At 51.9% G+C, this 25611-nt stretch overlaps 1 gene segment (V, D, J or C); it reads left to right on the forward strand.

The window, feature by feature from the left end:
* The first annotated feature begins 736 nt into the window (after nt 1-736).
* LOC129542721 (immunoglobulin lambda variable 2-18-like) overlaps nt 737-25611 on the forward strand; it is a 56572-nt gene continuing 31697 nt past the window's right edge. Inside the window, 2 exon segments of the V gene segment in view lie at nt 737-890; nt 1005-1308. Of these exon segments, the coding sequence occupies nt 845-890; nt 1005-1308 (350 nt within the window).

The following is a 25611-nucleotide window of genomic DNA, read 5'->3' on the forward strand; positions in this document are numbered from 1 at the left end:
CCCCCATGTGTCAGGCTGCTGAGAGGCTGCCCCTGTCTGATAGTTGGGTGTCCCAGTGGGGATGACAGAGGCGACAGAGAGACCATGGTCCCAGGATCCCCCGTGGCATCTGGGGTGAGACTGTAATGGCATCAGTGGGATCCGAAGCCACCAGGAGCCAGTGAGGGCCTGCATGTCGAGAGGTTCTGGTGTGGTTTCCTGACCTGCGTGAAGACACAGCTGCTGCCTCCTGAGCCCCCTAAGGGAGTGCAGGGTGCAGTGACCCATCTGATCTGCTTCATAAGCCCTTAACTACGAAGGTCAATCAAGGTCTCAGGGTTCATTCTCATAGCCCTGCAAAGACAAGGGACAGGGGCAGGGGGTCCATCCTGCAGAGGAGACAGTTGGGGGAGGGGGTGGACACTCCCGGGTCTCCTGCAGTCCAGGAGGAGACAAAATTGAATCTCTAATCTCTAATCCAGCTCCTCGAGCCCCTGACTTCATCTTCCACCCACAAAACCCAGAGAGTGAGTATCAGGACTGTCAGTTAAGGACATCTTGGCTCCCATCACGGATGTTAGGACCTTCCAAGATGGCCCACATTCCCGGATCTGTAATGGTCAGTGTCCTGACTAGGGACAACACGTCTAAGAGTTTCCATCCTCTCAGGAAAGCCCTGCTGTTCACAGATACAGAGGCTCTAGTGTCCAGGGCCAGGTCAGAGGTGAGACAAGAATGGGGAGAAGCAGGAGCAGGAAGCAGATTTGCATGGGGCCCCGCCCTCCCCGGGGGAGGGGATAAGAGAGGTCTGGGGACCAGGCCCAGGGCTGCGGGCGCAGAAGGCAGCGTCTGGGGCGTCTCCACCATGGCCTGGCCTCTGCTCCTCATCACCCTCCTCACTCAGGGCTCAGGTGAGGCCTCCAGGGAAGGGACCCCGGGGCCCTGACTGACCCCCAGTGTCGTTGCCCTCAGGGTGACCTGGGCCCAGCAGGGAACTGACCAGAGTGTGTTTCTCCTCTTTGCAGGGTCCTGGGCCCAGTCTGGCCTGACACAGCCTCCCTCGGTGTCCGGGAATCCGGGACAGACGGTCACCATCTCCTGTACTGGGACCAGCAGTGACATCGGGAGTTATAACTATATTGGCTGGTACCAACAGCTCCCGGGCTCAGCCCCCAAAACTCTGATATATTATATGAACAAACGGCCCTCAGGGATCCCTGATCGGTTCTCTGGCTCCAAGTCCGGGAACACAGCCACCCTGACCATCTCTGGGCTCCAGGCTGAGGACGAGGCCGACTATTACTGTAGCTCATATAGAAGTGGTGGTACTGTACACAGTGGGTCAAGTTCACGGGGAAGTGAGACCGAAACCCCCCTGAGGTCACAGGCTCCCTGTTACTCTGACTCTGCTGGTGGCTCGTCTGCATCTGATGCTGACGCGTCGGCAGCTGAGAGGGGATCTGAGGACGACAGGAAGGGGTGTTTTCATGGCTGTTGTCCCTCCTCTTTAAGCCGCATCTGAGCGGGAGCATGACCCAAGAAGATAGTCATGGTTCGAGAGGAAGCTGCTACGTGGGCCTGTGCTGATTCTCCACCGGGCCCCCACCCCTGTTGCCCACCTTGGCTTCTAGACCAACAACTGCAATCAGGCCCCGCAGGTTCCTAGGCTGAGTCGAGAGTATGACCCACAAAAGGGACACTGCAGTGCAGAAACTGGTTGGTTCTCCCATTTCACAGGGACAGAAACCCCCAGAACAAACGCGGAGGGGACAGGAAGGGAGGTTGGTAGTGGTGGGTGGAACATAAAGCCAGATCAGCTGGACTCATTGGCCTGGGCTCCCTTTGCACAGACTCTGTGTTTCATGTTACCTGCAGCTGGCAGGGGTGGCAGAAGGTACAAGGGAGTCCCAGTGGTTTGGTTGATTAGTTACTGGAAGCAGAGTCCAAAACATGATCCTTAGTGAAAGATTGTTGCTGAGCCATGAGAGACGCCGGGATTGCTGGCCTCCGGAGGAGAGGAATTTGATCTGGGGCCAGTGACGAGGCTTGATCACTCAGAGCTTTTGAGTAATAAAGTTTTATTAAAGTCTAAAAGAGATAGAGAAAGCTTCTGACATAGACATCAAAAGCAGGCAGAAAGAGTGCCTCCTTGTTAGTTTTTAGCAAGAAGTTATAAACCTATGAGCAGGCTGCTAAAAGGAAATGTCTCAAAACTCAGAGAGTGGCACCAGCTCCCTCACCCACAACATGCATTTTGAGATAATATTGGCACAAGGTGAGTCACCCCAGGCCATAAAACATTTGATGTGATTCTTAAAGAAAGCTAGGTTTCCAAACAAATGCATAGTCTCATTAACATAGCTTAAGAGAATATTTGCATGAGTAAAACATACTGGCTTGTTGAGCCATTTTGATTCTGACCCTTAAGCAGAATCAACTTGAAGAAAAACAGAGTCTAGGGTAAATACATAGTTCATTATCATAACTTAAGAAAAGCATTTCCATAAGAAAACGCACTGGTTAGCTCAAGGTTTGAGAAAAGTTAAGTTCTGGTGGAACCAGGTGTCAAGGCAACATAGATTGTAAAAGAAATCTCCTTATAATTTTGTATAGAGAAGGGAAAAAAATCTGACACTTGTAGTTTGTTTCCTCCTGGCCCTTAAGAGAGAGATAAAAAACACCTGACACTTGAAGCCCATTTTCTCCATTTGGAAATCCACAGCCTTCCTTCCTGTTACCCTCTCACTAGTGAGTGAACTAGAGGAGCCAGACCTGTCTGCCTGAACACAAAGGAACTCAACAAGTAGGGAGATTGTAAAGTTAGAGTAGATTTGTGCTTTAAGACCTGCTACCCACACTTGGCTACCAGACCACCTGACCTGCCTCTTGAGAAACCTGTATGCAGGTCAGGAAGCAACAGTCAGAACTGTACATGGAACAACAGACTGGTTCCAAATAGGAAAAGGAGTACATCAAGGCTGTATATTGTCACCCTGCTTATTTAACTTATATGCAGAGTACACCATGAGGAACTCTGGGCTGGAAGAAGCACAAGCTGGAATCAAGATTGCCGGGAGAAATATAATAATCTCAGATATGCAGATGACACTACCCTTATGACAGAAAGTGAAGAGGAACTCAAAAGCCTCTTGATGAAAGTGAAAGAAGAGAGTGAAAAGGTTGGCTTGAAACTCAGCATTCAGAAAACAAAGATCATGGCATCTGGTCTCATCACTTCATGAGAAATAGATGGGGAAACAGTGGAAACAGTGTCAGACTTTATTTTTGGGGGCTCCAAAATCACTGCAGATGCTGATTGCAGCCAGGAAATTAAAAGACGCTTACTCCTTGGAAGGAAAGTTATGACCAACCTTGACAGTATATTAAAAAGCAGAGACATTACTTTGCCAACCAAGGTCCGTCTAGTCAAGGCTATGGTTTTTCCCGTGGTCATGTATGGATGTGAGAGTTGGACTGTGAAGAAAGCTGAGCGCCAAAGAATTGATGCTTTTGAACTGTGGTGTTGGAGAAGACTCTTGAGAGTCCCTTGTACTGAAAGGAGATCCAACCAGTCCATTCTAAAGGAGATCAGTCCTGGGTGTTCATTGGAAGGACTGATGCTAAAGCTGAAACTGCAATACTTTGGCCATCTCATGCGACGAGTTGACTCATTGGAAAAGACTCTGATGCTGGGAAGGATTGGGGGCAGGAGGAGAAGGGGACGACGGAGAATGAGATGGCTGGATGGCATCACCGACTCTGTGGACATGAGTTTGAGTGAACTCCGGGAGTTGGTGATGGACAGGGAGACCTGGCGTGCTGTGATTCATGGGGTCGCAGAGAGTTGGACACAACTGAGTGACTGAACTGAACTGAACCCACACTTGGAGGGGGCTTCCCAAGTGGTGCAGTGGTAAAGAATCAACCTACCCAGCAGAAGACCAGAGTTCGATCCCTGGATGGGGAAGATGCCCTGAAGAAGGAAAGGGCAACCCAGTCCAGTATTTTTGCTGGGAAATCCCATGGATAGAGGATCCTGGTGGGTTACAGTCCATGGGGTGGCAAGAGTAAGACACAACTTAGCAACTAAACCACCACCAAACTCCTACTTAGCCCCCAAACCTTCTAGGTCAAGTGAACAAAAGTCTAACTTGAATCACAGCGCCTGGATCAATTTCCAGCCTTGAGCCAGTTTGGTGGTGGTGGTGATTTAGCTGCTAAGCTACAGCCCCATGGACTGTAGCCCACCAGGCTCCTCTGTCCATAGGATTCTCCAGGCAAGAATACGGGAGTGGATTGCCGTTTCCTTCTAAAGGGCATCTTCCCAACCCAGGGATCGAACTCAGGTCTCCTGCACTGCAGGCAGATTCTTTACCAATTGAGCTACCAGGGAAGCCCGAAGGTTTGGAGAGATCCCACTGAGATTGAGCGAGTTTACAAACCCATAATTCCATGAATGAAGCAAAGGCTGAGTCTCCTTGAGGAAGGCCTCTAGTGAACTACCAAGGATGAACACCATGATCTTTCTCCCAGTCTTTCTCAAAGGTACCAACAGCCTTTTCTCAGGGTAACTCCACTGGGGCAAAGCAGATTTTTCAGGGGCCACTGGACACTGGCTCTGCACTGGTATTGATTCTGAGACCCCCAAACACCACTTTGGCCTCCAGAGTAGGGGCCTGTGGAGATGGGGTGATCAGCGGAGTTTCTACTCAGTTCTGTCTCACAGAGGCTCCTGTGGGTCCCTGAGTCCATTCTGTGGTTCTCCCTCCAGATCACGACTAGAGTCACCATGTGGCCGCAACTGTTCACTGTGCACTGGGTGCTCTCTGATCCACGAAGCCACGGACAGCAGAGGGCACTGACGTGGACAGCTGCCGCGTGAAGGCCTGCCCTTGAAGGACACAGTGAGAGGACATCATCCCCATGGGTGGACCCCCCACAGTGTACCTGGCTGTGCATCCAAGGAGGAAGGGCCCGGCACCTAATTATATATCATCATCGGTTTGGCGGCATGGTCCCCAACTGGGAAGGAACATGGTGAGAAACTCAGTGAAAAAATAAATTTCCAGCATGGATGGACCCAGAGCTAGTCACCCTGAGGGAAGCAAGTCAGAAAAAGACAAGTGTCCTACAAAATCACTTATATGTGCAATCTAAAGCACATGGTGCATTTGAATCTATTTATACAGCAGAAACCGAGTCACAAATGCACCAAAAGAAAAAATCAAGGGAGAAAGGGGAGGGATAAACTGAGAGGTTGGGATTGGCATACGTTCCTTTCAGTTCAGTTCAGTCGCTCAGTCGTGTCCGACTCTCCGCGACCCCATGGGCTGCAGCACGCCAGGCCTCCCTGTCCGTCACCAACTCCCGGAGTTCACTCAGACTCATGTCCATTGAGTTGGTGATGCCATCCAGCCATCTCATCCTCTGTCGTCCCCTTCCCCTCCCGCCTTCCATCTTTCCCGGCATCAGGGTCTTTTCCAATGAGTCAGTTCTTCCCATCAGGTGGCCAAAGTATTGGAGTTTCAGCTTCAGCATCAGTCCTCCCAATGAATATTCAGGACTGATTTCCTTTAGGATGGACTGGTTGGATCTCCTTGCAGTCCCAAGGACTCTCAAGAGTCCCTTGACATACATACACTACTACATATAAAAGATGACTGATGACATCCTGCTCTAGTACTTCCCTGGTGGTCCAGTGGTTAAGAATCCTTCTGCCCATGCAGGGGACACAAGCTGGTCCCTGGTCCAGGAGCTACAATCCCACGTGCCTTGGGGCAACTAAGCCTGTTTACCACACTACTGAGCCCAAGCACTGTAGGGCCCATGCTCCTACAACTAAAGAAGCCACTGCAGTGAGAGGTCCAGGGACCACACCTAGAGAGTAGGCCCAACCTGATGAAACGGGAGAAAGCCCACTCCGCAATGAAGACTCGGTGCAGTTAAAAGAAATATAAATAAATAATTTTCTTAAAAAAAAAAAAAGATTGAAGCTTATTTTAGAGGGAATCAACCAGAGGCCCATGGTCAAGTCTATCAGGCCTGGAGTCAGGAGAAAGGAGACGTTCAGACATTTGAGAAGCAGGGGGCACTGTGAGTCCATGGCTCCATTTGTGGGAACTGGCCCAGCTGAGTATCTTTTCATCTGACACCATTTTCATTTCCCGTAAGTGGTCCTCACATGTGCGTCAGGAGCCATGAGGGCCCTCAGGCCCGGGGACAGTGGGTGACAGCCAAAAGAAAGCAGACACAAAGCCCTCACCACCCCCCGCGGCCACCCTTCGTCGGGCAGGGGTCCCCAGCTGAGACCCAGCCCTGGTGCAGGCAGGAAGCCGGGGGGTGGGGGTGGGCCTGAGGGCTGCCCATCACTGAAGAAACAGAGAAGAGTTCAAGGTGCAGGAGACCAGCCCCAGCCACGAGGCCCTCAGGAAGCAGTCCATGTAGAAGCATCACCAACATGACCTGGGCCACTGTCCCCTCCATGGGCCTCTGCACAGGTCAGGGCAGACTCCCTGGGTGGTGGGGAGGGGGCCTGGGCAAGGGGCCTTGTGGAGGAGTTGCCCTAACAGCGGTGCCCATGGGTGTCTCCTTCTGTTCTCTTTGGCCGTCAGCTCCCAGCCTGTGGTGACTCAAGACCCTTCCTTACGCTGTCATCCAGGCCGACACTCACCCTCACCTGCATCCAACCCCAGTCACTCTTTACGCTCCGTCCTTGGGGGCAGAGAGGCCCTCACCGTCGCTGGGGTCGAGACTAAGGACCTCTGTGTAGTCTGCTCCAACGCGCCTGCTTCACAATCACAGCTTCTCACGGTGGGGCTGAATCAGCCTGGCACAGCCCCCGCCATCTTCCTCCCCACCTGGTCCTTCCAGAGCCCAGAGCCTGGATCAGCTCCACAGACAGGGCATCCCTTCCCCACAGGAAGAGCAGCTCCCCTCTCAGCTGCCCGTGGGCAGAGCACACCGTGAACAAAGACCAGATGAGAGGCTGAGCCAGCGATGACCTTCTCAGGTCCGTCCAGCCATGCCGATCCAGCGTTTGCAAGCAAGACCTCTGCAGCCTGAGACTTCAGGAGAACGCTTCTCAAGGTCCACCAGAAAGCACCGCTTCCTCCCCAGGGGAACTTGGCATTGTTAGTCGTTCTCTTAGCCCCTGACTTTCCCCGTCAAGGCCGCTCCCTAGACCCTGTGCTGCACGCACAGCAGAAAATCTGCAGATATTTGGAGAAGTCATCGATGGTCACCACGGGGGACAGTAGACAGGGCTCAGGCCCACAGGACCTTCAGCCACACGTAGCAGCTGAACCTCCTTGAAGGTCTTCAGGCCCTAGATAAAGTAGTGAAGGCCAAGGGTGGTCTCAACCCAACTGTGTCACTCCTGCTCCTGCTCCTTGGGCTCCATCCTGAGCTGCTGCTGCTGCTAAGTTGCTTCAATTGTGTCCGACTCTGTGCAACCCCATAGACGGCAGCCCACCAGGCTCCGCCGTCCCTGGGATTCTCCAGGCAAGAACACTGGAGTGGGTTGCCATTTCCTTCTCCAATGCATGAAAGTGAAAAGTGAAAGTGAAGTCGCTCAGTCATGTCCGACTCTTCGTGACCCCATGGACTGCAGCCCACAAGGCTCCTCCATCCATGCGATTTGCCAGTCAAGAGTACTGGAGTGGTTTGCCATTGCCTTCTCCACCATCCTGAGCTAGGCAGCTGCAAATACCCAGATTTATTACTCAGAAACTCCCCCGTGCCACTACCTGACCACATGTCACTCCTGCCCTTCAAATTCTTACCGCAGAGGCAATATCACACTGGCCCTGAGCTGTGTCTGAATCCCAGACCCCTCAGGCTGTGCCCATGGGTAGGTGCAGGAAGTGACGAGAGCCACCAGGAACACCTGTTCGGTTTCAAAGTGCTGCCCAGCCTTGAGAGCAAACACCTCAACTACACCAGAGGCTTGTCTTCCTCTGAGATAAGGTCCGGAGAGGAACTGGGTCGCTGCCTGGACAGCTATTGACTGGTGATCTGTCAGCTGGATGTACTTCTCCTTCACACAGAAAAAGAAAATCCAGACCATCTCACTGGTTTGCTCAGCAAGCCGCTGCCCAAATGTTTAGAGGTGCAAGAGGAAACTGCTGGGTGTCCTACAAAAACAGTGAACTTTCATACAAAGAAGATTTCCCTGGAGAATATTTGACTAACCATGTGACAACCTGGACCAGGGGCACATAACCCTCCTGCTTGACACAGAATTCCAGCGGTTGCAGGGAAATGTCCACATCAGAAATAGAAAAATGTCACCTGTGGATTGCTTTGAAAAGAAAAGGCAGAACTTTCCTCCAGGTCCACCCCTGTCTAGCTTGAGAGCTGACGTCTAATACGGAGGATGGAGACAAAGTGAGGGAAAATTGCCATCAAAAATATTGGCAATTCAGTTCAGTTCAGTCCAGTCGCTCAGTCATGTCCGACTCTGTGCGACCCCGTGGACTGCAGCCTGCCAGGCCTCCCTGTCCATCACCAACTCCCGGAGTTTACCGAAACTCACGCCCATCGAGTCGGTGACGGTTCCAGTCACCTCATCCTCTGTCTCCCCTTCTCCTCCTGCCCTCAATCTTTTGCAGCATCAGGGTCTTTTCCAGTGAGTCAGCTCTTCGCATCAGGTGGCCAAAGTATTGGAGTTTCAGCTTCAGCATGAGTCCTTCCCATAAATACCCAGGACTGATCTCCTTTAGGATGGACTGGCTGGATCTCCTTAAGTCCAGTCTCAAGAGTCTTCTCCAGCACCACAGTTTGAAAGCATCAATTCTCCGGTGCTGTCTTCCCTGTGTTCCAGCTCTCACATCCATACATGGCTACTGGAAAGACTGTAACTTCAGCTATACGGACCTCTGTGGGCAAAGTGATGCCTCTGCTTTTCAATACGCTGTCTAGGCTGGTCATAGCTCTCCTTCCAAGGAGCAAGCGTCTTTTAACTTCATGGCGCCGTCACCGTCCACAGTGATTTCAGAGCCCAAGAAAATAAAGGCTGTCATGTTACCAAGTTTTCCCCATCTATTTGCCTGAAGTGTTGGGAGTGAATGCCAGGATTTGGGGGTTTTTTTGTTGAGTGTCAAGCCAGGTTTTTCACTCTCCTCTTTCACTCTCATTTAGAGGCCCTTTAGCTCCTCTTCACTTTCTGCCATTAGAAAGGTATCATCTGAATATCTGAGGCTGTTGATATTTCTCCCAGAAATCTTGGTTCCAGCTTGTGCTTCATCGAGCCCAGCAGTTTGCATGATGTGCTCTGCATGTAAGTTAAAAAGCAGGGTGACAATACGCACTTCAGATGAGCTCCTTTCCCAGTTCGGGACCAGTCCATTGTTCCATGTCTGGTTCTAACTGTTGCTTCTTGGCCTCGGGGGACCTGACTCTGGGTTAGCACTGGCCTCTCTCAGCTTCTTCCCCGAGCCCTCGTCTCTCCGGCCCCTCTGCCTCCCCCCTCCTCCCCTCCCTCCCCCTCTTCGCCTCCCACTCCCCTCCCTCTCCTTCCTCTCTCTTCTGAACAAGCCTGGCTTTCTGCCCATGGGTTATATTCTCATTTAAACCTTGCCTTACCCCTGCATGTTACGCATCTGCCCTCTGTTCATGCGCTGATTCTCGTTTTTCCCCTGTCCATTGTGTGTGTGTGTGTCTGTCTTTGTTCTTTAATGGTCACAACACCAGAAGTAGCTGTGCTGTGACCATCACTGCCCCAGGTGTCCTGTGTGGCAGCCCGAATCCAGCCCGTCAGCTGCAGGACTGAAGCCCTCATTTCCCCGGACACTGGAGTCCACAGCCCCAGATCCCGATCTTGCTTCTGCTGTAGTCTCTGGCCCCGGCGACACCCCTCATCCCAGCGGCAGACGCAACTAGGGACCTGTGTGTGGAGGGGGGATAGAGGCAGGGCGCCTGCCCCCGGTTTGAAGGGCTCTGAAGAGCTCACCCGTACCAGGGCCCCCCGGGTCCTCCTGCAGGCCTGGCTGTGACAGCCCCCAGGTCACCGTCCCGCCTCCTTCATCCCATCGTTTCCTGAAAGGCTGGGAGTGGGGTGGGGTAAGTTGTCGTGTATCTAGAACTTCTGCATGCGACCCTCAGAGTGCAATTTAGCTTCAGAGATCCGAGCTCCAACAGTTCTTTTTTTTCTTTTCTTCTTTATTATACTATCCCTCTTCTGAGCAGAGACCTCATGTCAGGGAGGAGGGGACTCTGTCTTCCTCAGCCTTTTGTTCCTCCAGGACCCACACGGGGAAGGTCGCCCGTTTCACTGAGCCAGAAGGTTCAAATGCTCATGTCCTCCAGAAACACTCCCCCCAGACACCCCCAGAAATAAATGGAATGGCACCTTGTTTCCCAGACAAGTGGGACACAGGTTACGAACCTTCTCGGTGATTAAAATAGTGGCCTTTATGTATGTATATTTACTGGAGGAGGAAATGGCAACCTATTGCACTATTCCTGCTTAGAAAACTCCATGGAAGAGAAGCCAGGCAGGCTACAGTCCATGGGGTCACAAAGGCTGAAGACACACACAAACACGCGGAAGTATATTTTGCAGTGTTTTTAGATTTGTTCAGTTCAACATGGAGTACGAGAATCTGAATTGTGAAGTCAAGTGACCAAGAAACCAGAAGAAATCACCGTGCTGTGATCTCTGTGGAGGTAACGTGGGTCCCTGGTGCTCCGACACTCACAGCATCTGGCTCTCTCTACATGTGCATACATATATTTTGCATGTATGTACGTATTTGGAAGATTTCACATACACCTCACCAGTCCCCAGCCTCCACATTCCCTGATGCCCAGAACATCTGCCATAGCTGTAAGTATTGTCACCAGATAAGATCTTCCAGGTTCCCGCGCTGACATTGGTTAGCAGGTCTCTCTGATCCAGCATTTCTCAGCTAAGACTCCTTGTGACTCCTGGCTGCAGAGTCTTCTGCAAAAGTCCCACAGAGAGGAGTGTGATCACTGTACACAGGAGGACCGTGGTTCTCTAGTGTGAGAAATGCTAACCCAGCCCTCCACAGGGCCCTGAATGTACCTGAGACAGTAATTACAGTCTTGCTGAGAAATCAGAGCTCTACTAGAGGCAGCTCGTGGGGTAGCCAGCAGGGGGCAGCAGAGCGCGGCCAGGAGCAGCAGGTCAGAGGCTGGGCTGCCCGAGGAGGGCTTCAGGGGAACCAGCCCTGCGGGTCCACAGGTGTCCAAGGGTCAGCGCTTGGCAGGAAGTCAGGACTGGACAGGCCATCCCCTCAGGGCCAGTGACCACCTCTGAGGGTCACATCCACAGTGAACCCCAGGACACCCAGGGCAAGGGGCACCAGGACGCTGCCAGGCTGACCGCCCCGCTGGGGAGTCCAGGGGAGACCACAGGCCGGGGGCGTTGGGACAGTGGTCATGTAGTCAGACACAGGGAAGGTGACAGTGAGCTCAGTCCCTGAGGATAGGTCAGATGTGCAGACGTGAGAAGCCGTGGACGGACAAGGGCTGATGGTGTGGTGCCCCTGCCTCTCAGTGAGGGCCCCAGGGGGTGAATTTGCATAAACCCAAACCCTCACTGCCCCCTCAGAGCTCTGAGAGGGGATAAAGGGGCTCGTGGAGTGCAGCGCTGCTGCGGGCTCAGAGGCAGAGCTCAGGGCGCGTCCACCATGGCCTGGACCCGTCTCCTGCTGCCCCTCCTCACTCTCTGCTCAGGTGTGGACCCCGGGCTCGGCCCCCCAAGGGACCAGGGCTCAGGCTGGCCCTGAACGTCAGCTCAGCACAGGGGCCGCTGCAGGGGGCATGGGGTCCTGGTGGGGAGACCCTCGTCCTCACACTCCGCTTGCTCTCCTCTCTTCTAGGTCACCTGGCTTCTTCTCAGCTGACTCAGCCGCCTGCCGTGTCCGTGTCCTTGGGACAGACGGCCAGGATCACCTGCCAGGGAGACGACTTAGAAAGCTATTATGCTCACTGGTACCAGCAGAAGCCGGGCCAGGCCCCGGTGACGGTCATTTATAAAGACAGTGAGCGGCCCTCAGGGATCCCTGACCGGTTCTCTGGCTCCAACTCGGGGAACACGGCCACCCTGACCATCAGCGGGGCCCAGGCAGAGGACGAGGCCGACTATTACTGTCAGTCAGCTTATAGCAGTGGTGATGCTCACAGTGACACAGACAGACGGGGAAGTGAGACGCAAACCCTCCCGTCCTGCTCACACTCTCCTCCAGCCCCGGGAGGACTGTGGACACAGCAGGGACAGGCCTGGCCCGGCTCCCCCAGGTCTGAGCCCCAGGCAGCCCCTCCTCCCGGCCCTCCGGGCAGGCTCAGCACAGGGCGTCAGCAGTGATGACGGGCTGGCAGGAGGGGTGGCGGTTCCCTGGACCAGAGCCCCTGACCCATGGGCACTGAATGGCACTAGGGACACCTCACCCCAACACGAGCTCAGCTTAACTCCTGACGTCTGATTGACTGTGTTTCCAAATCAGGCCCCACTCTTAGGCACCGTGATGAGGACTTCAGATCGTGAGTGTGGAAGGTTTCCCCAAGGAGTGTGTGTGCACTGGGGTTCCCAGAAAGCAGTGCCCTTGTCAAGTGTCCCAAACCCATCACACTCCACTCCCACCATTCCAAAGCCTCTGCTTTGTATTAAGGATGTAGATGGAATACCACTCTTAACAGATGGAATAAGAGTAAATATTCATATTGCTTAATCTGCGTCAGGCACCATCAAAGTTCTTTCTGTTTATTTACTTGTTTAGCAGAACTATTCGCTCCCTCCACCTGACCCCTGGTCCCCACCAGCTTCCTGTGGCCTCTCACTGTGCTTCTAAAGCTGAACATGGCCTTTCCTGAGTGTGCCAGCAAGTTCCTCCCATTTAAAAAATCAAGTGACTGATGTGGGGATTTTGCACTGCTGTCTTGTCCTACTAAAACAAAGTTTCAACCACATATGAGGGCTTCAATTATCGCTCAGTTGGTAAAGAATCTGCCTGCAATGCAGGAGACCCGGGTTCAATTCCTGGGTTTCGAAGATCTCCTGGGAAGGAAATGGCAACCCACTTCAGTTCTCTTGCCTGAGAATCCCATGGAGAGAGCAGCCTGGCAGGCTACAATCTATGGAGTAACAAGAGTCCATGGGGTCATAAAAATCAGATGCAACTTACCAACTAAACCACCACCAACAACCACATATGTAATTTTAATTTTTCCAATAGACACTTTTGAAAAATGATGCAAAACAGATGCTGTTTCCATGATAGATTTTGCTTACTCAATTAGTTGAAAATGTCATTTCAAGAGCTTCCCTGGAAGCTCAGTGGGAAAGAATCCACCTGCCAATGCAGGAGGCACGAGTTCTATCCCTGATCCGGGAAGATTCCGCATGCCACAGGACATCCAAGCCCACGCCTCACATCCACTGAGCCAGCGCTCTGGAGCCTGGGAGCTGCAGCTGCTGAGCTCACAAGCTGCAACTACGGAAGCCCTCCCAGCTAGAGCCGGTGCTCCATACCCAGAGAAACCACCACACTGAGAAGTCCGAGCACCGCAACGGAGACTAGCGCCCGCTCACCACCAGCGGGGAAGGCCAACAGCAGTGACGACCCAGCGCCGCCATAGCGGAATCAATAAATCACTCTAAAACACCATTGCAATGTGAATTAAATATGAAAATGTGGGTGCACTCTACACCACTCTATCCTAAATCTTTGAAATCTGCTGGGTGTTTCAGAACAGCGCTTCTCCTCTGGGACCACGCACCTGGGCTTGTGGCCACCATGTTGGACTGAGCAGGTGAGCAGGTGAGCAGGATGAGGCTGCCTTGGGGTGACTGTGACTGCAGAAGACACTCACCACCTCCAGGGGGAGAGCGAGGGTCCCAAACCCAGACTGCTGGGGAGAAACTGCCGGTCTGCATTCCACCGAGAACCCGGGGGCTTTTACATATGTATCCACGTGACTTCCATCTCAAAGGCAAGTTAGGAATGCAACTGTAGTTTTCAAAGGTGGTTCTGAGCCATCATGCACGGTTTTAATATTGTTTGTGAAATAAATGGCAATCCTGTTTTTTTGAATTTCTATAAGCATCGCTTTCAGTGGGAAGATATTTGCAAGAACCCCATGACCTGTCATAAAGTTTTATTTTGTGCCTAGATCTGAAAGGAAAGGTGGACCGTAAGGACTATTTTGCTGACCTGGGATCCAGTGCTCCTGAATACAGAGGAGAAGGTTGCTGTGGTGGGGCTCAGGAGGCCTCGGGTGGGGAGGGGGGAAGAAGCTATGGGGCCCGAAGGTGGGGAGGGGAGGGACGGGGCTGAAAGGTCAGACCCTGAGGTCAGTGCCCTGGATGGAATCGTGACCCTCTCACCCCTGTCTGGGGGACTCTGGGGAAGTCGTCTCCTCTCCCAGTGCTGCCTCCTGCTCATTAGACTGGGGAGAGGTTGAGCCGTCACAGAGGGCGCTGTGGGTTATTAGGACGCCAGGGGAGGAGATGCAGGAAACTCCCCGAGGGTCTGACATCCGCTGGGGCTCACAAGCCCTCACTGTGCTGGAGCTACAGGTGTAGGAAGACGACCATCCTGGGGCGCTGCGGGCCCTGGTTGTGGCCCCTCCCAGGTGCCAGCGCCCTGGGCAGGGCTCAGGTGCAACGGGCATGACTGCTGCTTCTCTCGGGGAGAATGACAGTCCCTCTGAAACCAACACGTGGCCCTACGTCTGACCCCAGGGAATCCCCAGGCCCAGTGCTCCCATTGTGGGTCTCTCAAGGCAGAGACATGGAGTCCAGAGGTCACAGTGGAGGTGACGGCACCAAGTGACCTGACCCAGGAGCCCCGAGGGCAGAGCTGGAGCTCTGTCAGGGCTGAGGGCTCAGCAGGAGGAAATGAGCCTCAGGGGAAGGAGGAAGGAGCCTCGGCCCCGTGGTGGCAGCAGAGCTGGGCCCTTGTGGAGTCAGGGCCGTGTGAGGGGGTCCGTGGGAGGACTGACCTGCGGACAGACGGCGGGACCGCGCGATGGAAGCACAGAGGGACAGAGGGCAGGCAGTGAGGACAGGAGTGAAAGGGAGGCATGGAAACGCTCCCGCTCCGCACAGAGGGTGGCGCTCTGCGAGGGGCCCGCAGAGCCCTGGGCAGACGCCGCTGGGCAGGCTGACCTGAGGCTGCAGCCTCAAAGCAGAGACTGTCTCCCCCACCTGCTCCCCTTCCCTCCTGCCTTAGCTCCGCTTCCTGCTCATGATGCCTAGGTGAGAGTCGGTTCCTGGGAACCTTCTCCTCTCACTATTCTTTTCACTATTCTTTTCCTGTTTTGTAACTTAGATACGCAGGAAACCCACACTTCATCAAAACGTCGCTATACGAGTGTGGATAAATGCATGCGGCAGAGTAAGCACCCCTCAGGCACAGTATCCCCCAGTCCAGTCTTCCCCATCGTCCCCAGGCCCCTCGGCATCAGCTCCCCCCCCACCTCTGGGGCTGTGGCTCTGCTGTCTGTGCCTGCAGGCGGGTCTCGGTAAGAGCATCACAGAAATGGGAGCGCCCAAGGCAGCCCCTTGGCTCCGGCTTCCTTCACGCAGTGGGTGCGTGTAAACGCCATTGACGTGGCTGTAGCTCCTGACGGTTCCCGCTGTGGCCGGTAGGGAGCAGACGTCCCCGGAGGACGGGCCACAGGTTTGTTCATCCTTCATCTGTTGGAACATCAGTGTCTGCCCTTTGACAATGTCACTTAAAGTCCCTACAACAGTTGTTACGAGCACTCCATGAGCATAAATTTTCATAGCATCTGAGGATGGAATTGACGGGTTGTATGGTAGATATGCGTCTATCTAAGAAACGGTGGCTCAGACAGTAAAGCGTCTGCCTACAATGCGGGAGACCTAGGTTCAACCCCTGGGTCGGGAAGATCTCCTAGAGAAGGAAATGGCAACCCACTCTAGTATTCTTACCTGGAAAATCCCATGGACGGAGGCACCTAGTAAGCTATAGTCCATGGGACAGCAAAGTGTCAGACACAGCTGAGCGAATTCACTTTCACTTTCTTTCAAGAAACTGCCCAGCTGTTGACCAATGCTGTTGTTTAGTTGCTAAGTCGTAGCCAACCCTTGATGAGCACAGGGACTGTAGCCCACCAGGCTTCTCTGTCCATGGGATCTCCCAGGCAAGCACACTGCACTGGGTGGCCCTTTCTTTTTCCAGGAGATCTTCCTGACTCAGGGTTCGAATCCGCATCTCTGGCATTGGCAGCTGGATTCTTCACTACTGACCCACCTGGGAATCCCTGTTCAAAACCAGCCATTTATGAGCGCTCATTGACCTGCATTGTGATTGGCATCTGAGACGAGGATTTTTATCAAAGTCTCTCTAATAGGTCTGGAGTGATTCCCCCTTGCTTTTAGCTCTTATTGCCTTAGTGATTATGACCTTGACCATCTTTCAACTGCCCACTTCTCATCTGTGTACCTTGTTTTGTGAAGTGTGTTGTCAAACATTTGGCCCATTATCAAACTCAGCTTCCCCCAGTGTTACTTGTTCTCAGTGTGTGTGTTCCTGGGTGTTTAGTTCTGTCACTCTATCACAAGTGCAAGTTCGGGATCCACCAGCCCGGTCAGAACAGATCAGTGACTTATTCCCCAGGATCCCTGCTGTTCTTCTCTGACAGCAGCATCTACCTTCTTCCACCGGCTTCCCTGCACTCCCCATAACTCCAGGCACCTTTCATTCATCTCCACTTCTAAAAGTTAGTCTTTTCAGAAGTGGTCCATAGAGGGAAGAGTTAGAATCACACAGTATGTAGCCTCGGAAGTGGCGTTTTTCACTCTGTAGAATCATCAAACAGTTCTGTGCGTGAAGAACTCAGTCCTTTTCAGGGTCGAGTTATTTTCTAGTGTTCAACTGCCAAAGTCTGCCACCCAGCTACCAGTGAAAGCACATCTGGATTATTCTCGGTTTGGGCGGGTACTCACACAGGATCTATAGACAATTTGTGTCTAGTTCCTTTGTGTACATACATCTTCGTTCTTTTGAAATAAATGTTCACGTGGGAAGCTGCTGGGATGTATGCTGACCTCAAGGTGTTTGAAGAAGCTGTCAACTCTTTTGCAGGGTAGTTGCACCATTTCACCATCCTCTGAGCCCCGCCTCAGTGGTCCAGGGTCTCCGCATCCTTGTCAGCATTTGAGGTTATCCTTGCATTTGATTGGAGCCATTCGTACAGGTACATAGCGATACCTCATTGTGGTTTCACTTGCATTTCCCTCGTGGCTGGTGACGAAGGTCTGTCCATGTGCTCATGGCCACTTTCACGTCCTCTTCCACAAAGCCTGGCTATATTCACTGCCCATTTTCTCAATGTGACATACTCATTTCTTTTCTTTTTTACTCAGTTGTGAGAGTTTTAATATACTCCACATACTTGCCATTCAACAGATGTACGGTTTTCAAAAATTCTCTTTCAGGTCGTGATTTGGCTTTTTTTTCATCCTGTTTGGATAGCTTGGATACTCTTGTGGCTCAGCTGGTAAATAATCTGCCTGAAATGCAGGAGCCCTGGGCTCGATCCCTGGGCTGGGAAGATCCCCTGGAGAAGGGAAAGTCTTCCCACTCCAGTACTCAGGCCTGAGAATTCCATGGACCTTATAGTCCATGGGGTCACAAAGAGTCTGACACAACTGAGCGACTTTCACTTTCAGACAGCTTGCAAAGCGAACGATATCAGTTCTGATGAGGTCCACCTTATTGATCTTTCCTTTTATGAAGCACGCATCTGCTGTCACCAAAGAATTCTTCTTTAACCCTAGATCCCAACGATTCTCCTGAATTTATCTTCTAAAACACCTTTTTTTAAAAAAGAAAAGTTTGCCTACATGTTCATGAGCCATTTCATGGTGTCCGATGCTGGAATCCTGGCTCTCACAGCAGCAGGACCACTGTCCCCTCAGAGCCAGCTTCCAGCACTGTCCAGCCCCGCGGACGATGACCTCATCCCCAGAGAGGACACCTGTGTGTCCCCCAGGCCCAGAGGGGATCCCTTGAGCAGACAGAGGGCAGGTGCACCGCTCAGGGAGGAGCAGCCTTTCTCACTCAGCCCAGAGAGAGTCTGGGGACCTGGGCACAGGCCTGGGAGTCAGGCCCCAAGAGACTCCTCCTTGGAGCCCTGCTGCTCTCTGCTCAGCAGGGGGCCGGTCACCAGGCCACGAGGGGCAGGAAGGAGATTTGCATAAGGACGTCCCTCCTGAGGATAAGAGAGCCCAGAGGCCCCAGCCCAGCTGCGGGCTCAGAGGCAGAGCTCAGGGTGCGTCCACCATGGCCTGGACCCCTCTCCTGCTGCCGCTCCTCACTCTCTGCACAGGTGCGGCCCCCCGGCCCTGCCCACAGGCTCAGGACACACAGGACCCTGGGCTGGGCCTGCCCCGAACCCAGAGCACGGTCCAGGCACCGCCTCAGGGTGGAAAGCCCGGGGAAGGGGCCCTTCCTTCTCATCCCCTCTCCCTCCTCTCTTCCAGGCTCCGTGGTCTCCTATGAGCTGACCCAGCCGACTTCGGTGTCCGTGGCCTTGGGACAGACGGCCAGGATCACCTGCTCGGGGGACCTGCTAAATAAAAAATATACATCTTGGCACCAGCAGAAGCCGGGCCAGGCTCCGGTGACGGTCATTTATAAAGACAGTGAGCGGCCCTCAGGGATCCCTGACCGGTTCTCTGGCTCCAGCTCAGGGAACACGGCCACCCTGACCATCAGCGGGGCCCAGACTGAGGACGAGGCCGACTATTACTGTCAGTCAGCTGACAGCAGTAATAATCCTCACAGTGACACAGACAGACGGGGAAGTGAGACGCAAACCCTCCCGTCCTGCTCACGCTCTCCTCCAGCCCCGGGAGGACTGTGGACGCAGCAGGGACAGGCCTGGCCCGGCTCCCCCAGGTCTGAGCCCCAGGCGGCCCCTCCTCCCGGCCCTCCGGGCAGGCTCAGCACAGGGGGGTCAGCAGTGGATGATGAGCTGGCAGGACCAGGCGTACCTGGTGTTGGGCTGTGTGGTGACCTGGACAGAGAGGCCTGAATGAAGGACAGACAGAGGGACAGAGACCCAGCGCTAATGGGCCCCGGGTGTCCAGGCGGCACGGACAGGACGCTCAGCTAATGGGCCCCGGGTGTCCAGGCGGCGCGGACAGGACGCTCAGCTAATGGGCCCTGGGTGTCCATGCGGCACAGACAGGATGCTCAGCTAATGGGCCCCGGGTGTCCAGGCGGTGCTGACAGGACACTCAGCAGCCAAAACTCCTGGATGAATTCAGAGAACTACCCAGCTCCTTGGAGTTTCTGTTGAGCTCAAGAAACAGAGCGAGCCAGCCCGGGGACAGCGTGGGGCCACCTCACCCATCCCCTGGGTGCCCCGACCCCCAACTAGAGCTCGAGCTGCGCCTGCTGCCAGCTCTGCGCTCCCTGGGAGGGTTGTCATTGCAGAGGCAGTCCCCCCGCCCAGGCCCTGACCCTCCCTGCCGAGGGAGATTCAGGTCAGTGATGCCCCCAGGCCCTGACCCCGCCCCCCGAGGGAGATTCAGGTCAGTGATGCCCCCAGGCCCTGACCCCTCCCTGAGGGAGATTCAGGTCAGTGATGCCTGAGTCCGGAGCCCAATCCCTGGCTCGGGTCAGGATGGCATGCAGGCCCCACCCCAAGCCCACACCTGTCACCACACCACAGGGTGGACCAGTCCAGCCTCCCAGGCTTCCACCCAGACGTCACACTCAGCACCATGCCTGCAGTGGAGTGGAGGCCCAAAGAGCCAAAGAAAACATACGTCTAGAGGGAAGAGTCCTGAGGAGGAGAGAACTTCACAGAGGGTCTGCAGACTGCAGACATTGCTCACACCCTGAGGAGCTCGCGTGCGGGACACAGTGGCCGGAGGTGAGGACGGAACCACCAGGGACACTGGACACCGATGGGCAGAGACGCACACACGTCACAATCGGGCCGGAGCCCAGACACAGGGGGAGCTCCTCACTAAGGCCTCAGGGTGAAGAGTCAGGAGAGCTGGCCCCAGCTGTGGGGAAACTTAGCCCAGAGGAAACGCTGCCCTGGCCCCATGTAAGAGACTGAAATAACAAGCAGAGAAAGGGCTTTTGTGAGTCCTAATGACTTTCCTGAAGGTAAAACAAAACAAAAAAAAAATTAGGGAAAAATGCAAATATCCCGTATTCAACAAGGAAAGATTCACAGTACCCGATTCCTAACAAAAATTACCTGTAAAGAATCAAGAGAATAGGAGCTATAGAAAGTACAAAATCTATTGATCCAAACATGCCCTGAAATGGCCCAGATGATATACTTTATAGGCAAGGACACAAAACCAACTGTTGTCATTAGGTTTCTTTTTCTTTCGTTTCTATGTTAGGTAGAAACAAGAGAGTTTAACAATGACCCAAACTGAATTTCTGCGCATGGAAACTGCAGCACCTGATACTGAACTGCTCTGGACAGGACGGACAGCACACAGACGTGGCAACAGTGAGGAGCGGTGACCTTGACCCTCCACCCAAGTCCCTGGTCCTCACCACCTGCCTGTGGCCGCTCACTGTGCTTCCAATGCTGAGACATGGCCCTTCCTGAATGTGCCAGCAAGTTCTCTCTCCTTTATCAAAAAGACAAGTGACTGATGTGGTGACTTTGCTGTGCTGCCCTATTTGGCTTAAGCAAAGCTGTAACTGCACCTGTAATATAAATTTTCCAACACACATGGGTGAGTGCTCTGTTTCACCCAGAATTCCTGCACATGAGCCTCAAAGTGTAAATCTGCTCCAGAGAACAAACCTCCAACAGTTGATTTTCTTTCTTTTCTTCTAGTCATTATATTGTACCTTTTCTGAGCAGAGACCTCAGGTTAGGGAGGAGGGGACTCTGCCTTCCTTGGCCTTGCATTCCTCCTGGGTCCACCTGCAGAGAGCCTCCTGCTTCACTGAGCCATTGGGTTCAAAGGCTCCTGTCCTCCAGAAACACCCCCAGACACCCCTAGAAGTAAATCACTCCAACTTTGTTTCCAGGCAAAGTGGACACACAAAATGAACCCTCGTGGCGCTGAACATAATAACTCATGCATATATGTATATATATCTTACAATAGTTTAAAATTCCCTCAGTCTAAAATGAAGTATAGGAATTTGAATTGTGAAGTCAGTTGACGAAGAAACGGAAGAAAACGCTGTGTAGTGACCACCCCACCCGTCCGTGAATGTCACATGGGTTGCACGGCCCCCTGGACACTCTCAGCCTCTCTCTTCATGTACATATATACACATGTATGTTTGTGTTTGGGAGACTACACACATCCGTCCAGTCCACAGCCCCCACATTCCCTGATGCCCAGAAGGTCTGGCATAGCTGTTAGTTTTGTCCCCAGATAAGATCTTAGAGAGTAAACAAAAGGGAATCTTCCGGACCCAGGAATTGGACTGGGGTCTCCTGAATTGCAGGTGGGATTCTTTACCAGCTGAGCTATCAGGGATGTGTGTGTGTGTGAAAATCACTCAGTCATGTCCGACTCTGTGACCCCATGGACTATACAGTACATGGAATCCTCCAGGCCAGAATGCTGGAGTGACTAGCCCTTCTCCTCTCCAGCAGATCCTCCCAACCCAGGGATTGAACCCAGGTCTCCCACATCGCAGGCAGATTCTTTACCAGCTGAGCCACAAGGGAAAACCTACCAGGGAATCCCCAAGTAAAAGGCAGGTAATCATAAAGATAAGAGCAGAAACCAATAAAATAAAACACAAGATGTGTTTTTAAAAAGTTAACGAGACAAAAATCTATGAATCTCTGACCCAGTGGTTCTTGACAAAAGGTCATTCCAGCCCTCCCAGGGGACATTTGTCCATGTCTGGAGACAGTTTTGATGGACACAAATGGAGAGGACGTAGTTGCTCCAGGTATGCAGGGAGTAAAGGTTAAATGGTGCTGCTAATACCCTCTATTCATAGGACAGCCCCCACAATAGAGAATGACTCGGCCCCAAACGGCAGCTGTCCCAAGGCTGAGAAACTGTTCTCATAGTTCTCTGTTCGTACAGTTCAAGCAATTCGAGAGGGAGAAGGAGGAGAAGGCCAACAGCAGGAGTGAGAGAAGGGTTCCTCCGGTAATTTAGGGTAAAGTCCCACCTGCCAACGCAGCAGACTTCCCCGGTGCACTGAGACTTCTCTGGCCCATTTAACCCCTGGTCCCGGAAGATCCCGCGTGCTGCAGAGCAACCACGCCTGTGTGCCACAGCTGCTGAAGCCCGTGCGTCCGAGAGCCTGTGCTCCACAGTGAGAGGCCGCTGCAACGAGAAACCCGTGCTCTGAACCTGGAGAGCAGCCCCACTCTCCTCACGTAGAAAAAAGCCTATGCTGCAATCCAACACGGCCAAAAATGAGTAAATAAATAAGTAAGATTGTCATAAAGAAAACCCCATAGTCATCAAAAGGATAATAAGTAAAAATTATTAACAACTTTAGATCCAATACATTTGACAACAGATGAAATGGACAAATTCCTTGAAAGAAGTATCAAGTTACTCAGTTCATTTCACTTCAGTCGCTCAGTCATGACTGACTCTTTGCGACCCCTGCAGCACACCAAGCCTCCCTGTCCATCGCCAACTACTGGAGTTTACTCAAACTCATGTCCATCGAGTCAGTGATGCCATCCAACCATCTCATCCTCTGTCGTCCCCTTCTCCTCCCGCCTTCCATCTTTCCCAGCATCACAGTCTTTTCCAATGAGTCAGTTCTTCGCATCAGGTGGCCAAAGTATTGGAGTTTCAGCTTCAGCATCAGTCCTTCAAATGAATATTCAGGACTGATTTCCTTTAGGATTGAGTGGTTGGATCTCCTTGAAGTCCAAGGGACTCTCAAGAGTCTTCTCCAACACCACAGTTCAAAAGCATAAATTCTTTGGCATTCAGCTTTCTTTATGGTCCAGCTATCACATCCATACATGACCACAGGAAAAACCATAGCCTTGACTAGACGGACCTTTGTTGGCAAAGTAATGTCTCCGCTTTTTAACATGCTGTCTAAGTTGGTCATAACTTTCCTTCCAAGGAGCAAGCATCTTTTAATTTCATGGCTGCAATCACCATCTGCAGTGATTTTGGAGCCCCCCCAAATAAAGTCTGAAACTGTTTCCACTGTTTCTCCATCTATTGTCATGAACCGATAGGACTGCCATGATCTTAGTTTTCTAAATGTTGAGCTTTAAGCCAGCTTTTTCACTCTCCTCTTTCACTTTCATCAAGAGGCTCTTTAGTTCTTCTTTGCTTTCTGCCATAAGGGTGGTGTCATCTGCATATCTAAGGTTATTGATATTTCTCCTGGCAATCTTGATTCCAGCTTGTGCTTCCTCCAATCCAGCGTTTTTCATGATGTACTCTGCATATAAATTAAATCAGCAGGGTGACAATATATAGCCTTGACGTACTCCTTTTTCTATTTGGAACTAGTCTGTTGTTCCATGTGCAGTTCGAACTGTTGCTTCCTGACCTGTATACAGATTTCTCAAGAGACAGGTCAGGTGGTCTGGGATTCCCATCTCTTTAAGAAATTTCCACAGTTTATTGTGACCCACACAGTCAAAGGTTTTGACATAGTCAGTTAAGCAGAAACAGATGTTTTTCTGGAACACTTGCTTTTTTGATGATCCAGCAGATGTCGGCAATTTGAACTCTGGTTCCTCTGCCTTTTCTAAATACAGCTTGAATATTGGGTAGTTCACAGTATACATAGTGTTGAAGCCTGGCTTGGAGAATTTTGAACATTACTTTACTAGCATCTGAGATGAGTGCAACTGTGCAGTAGTTTGAGCATTCTTTGGCATTCCCTTTCTTTGGGATTGGAATGAAGACTGACCTTTTCCAGTCCTGTGGCCACTGCTGAGTTTTCCAAATTTGCTGGCATATTGAGTGCAGCACTTTCACAGCATCATCTTACAAGATTTGCAAAAGCTCAAATTTGGATTGGAATTCCATCACCTCCACTAGCTTTGTTCGTAGTGATGCTTCCTAAGGCCCACTTGGTCTTCACATTCTAGGATGTCTGGCTCCAGGTGAGTGACCACACCATCATGATTATCTGGGCTGTGAAGATCTTTTTTGTACAGTTCTTCTGTGTATTCTTGCCACCTCTTCTTAATATCATCTGCTTGTGTTAGGTCTATAGCATTTCTGTCCTTTTATTTATTTCCTGGGTCAGGTCCCTGTTCGGGCGCCACTTGTTGTGGTCCTTTAATGGACCGGAACCTGGCGGTGCAGAGTTGATGATAAGAAAGTGAAAGAGAGAAAGAAAGACACGGGGACCTGGGCTCTGATGGAGCAAAGGTGCTTTATCAGCAGAAATGTAGGCTCGTATGTCTTTAGTAAGATGAGTACTCAGCTGTTACACAGGATGAAATGTTATCAATAGCCACGATATGGATAGTCTGATACAAGGTCGCTGACGCTGAAAAGAGTCACTGAAGGGAGTCACCGAAAGGAATCCGAGCAGACACCCTTTCCCACGACCTCAGTCCTGAGAACTGCGCACCGTTTCACTCGTTCCCGTTGCCAGGAACCGATAAGGAATAGAGGGTTTATGAGAAATAGAAAACGGCATGCAGGAATCCTCCTGTTAAATGTTCCCTGACAATCCCCCCTTATTTATTATATTTGTAAAAAGGGTCTTGACTGATTGAGCTTGTTTAGTTTTAACGATTTTTGTGTAAAGGCAACAGTAAGCAACAAATATAATTGTAACAAAAGGAAGGGGACCACAAGCTTGTATGAAGTATGACTGATAATAATGAAAGATAGTTACTGTGAGTATGATTGGTCTCTGTGAAATGTCCAGTCCAAGTTCTAAGTTCTTCGGTGTTCGCAGCAAGTTTCCAGATGTCTCGTTGTTCAGGCCCAATCTGTTTGAAGACGAGGGGGTGTCATTCTACCCTCAAGCCAGCCAAGAAGGCTTTGTCATGTAATGTTCCACTGTGGTGCTAGTAAGCTTCCGTGCTACTTGAGTGGCACAGTCACACACAGCGTCGTTAATGTTATATGAGCAGTTAGATAACCACATATCATGGGGTCCCCAGTCGACAACTGTATGGTTAGTCACATTAATTTTCCTGATTTTGGATTTTGGTCTCTTTCGATACCCTGCTCATGTCTAGCTGTCCACCTCTGTCCCTTCTCAGGCATTTGGGAACCCTTTTAATTTCTCTGGGTTTAACTTCTGTAGCTTCATTAGTTTAAGATCTCTCTTTTTTATAACAAAAGCATTCAACGCTGTGTATTTTCCTCTTGGCATGTGTTTAGCTGCATCTCATTAATTTTACACATTGTGTTTTCGTTTTCATACAGCTTACGTATTACTTTGTAATTTGCTTTCAGATTTCTTCTTCAGCCCAGGCTGTCTTGGTCTGTTTGGGCAGCTGCAACAAACTGCCCCAGACTCGGTGGCTTGTAAACAACAGACATTTATTCCTAAATTCTGGGGGCTAGAAGGCTGAGATCACGCGGCCAGCAGAGTCAGTCCTGACGAAGCTCCCCCTCCGTCCAGACTGCACACAGCCAGCTCAGTGCCGTGTCATCACATGGCTGAAGGGGCTGGGAAGCTCCCTGAGGCCACGTTCGTAAGGGCACCAATCCTATGTATAAGG

This window comes from Moschus berezovskii, chromosome 19, assembly GCF_049115385.1.
Source record: "Moschus berezovskii isolate FMDL1 chromosome 19, NW_MosBer_1.0, whole genome shotgun sequence".
NCBI classification, from domain to species: Eukaryota; Metazoa; Chordata; class Mammalia; order Artiodactyla; family Moschidae; genus Moschus; species Moschus berezovskii.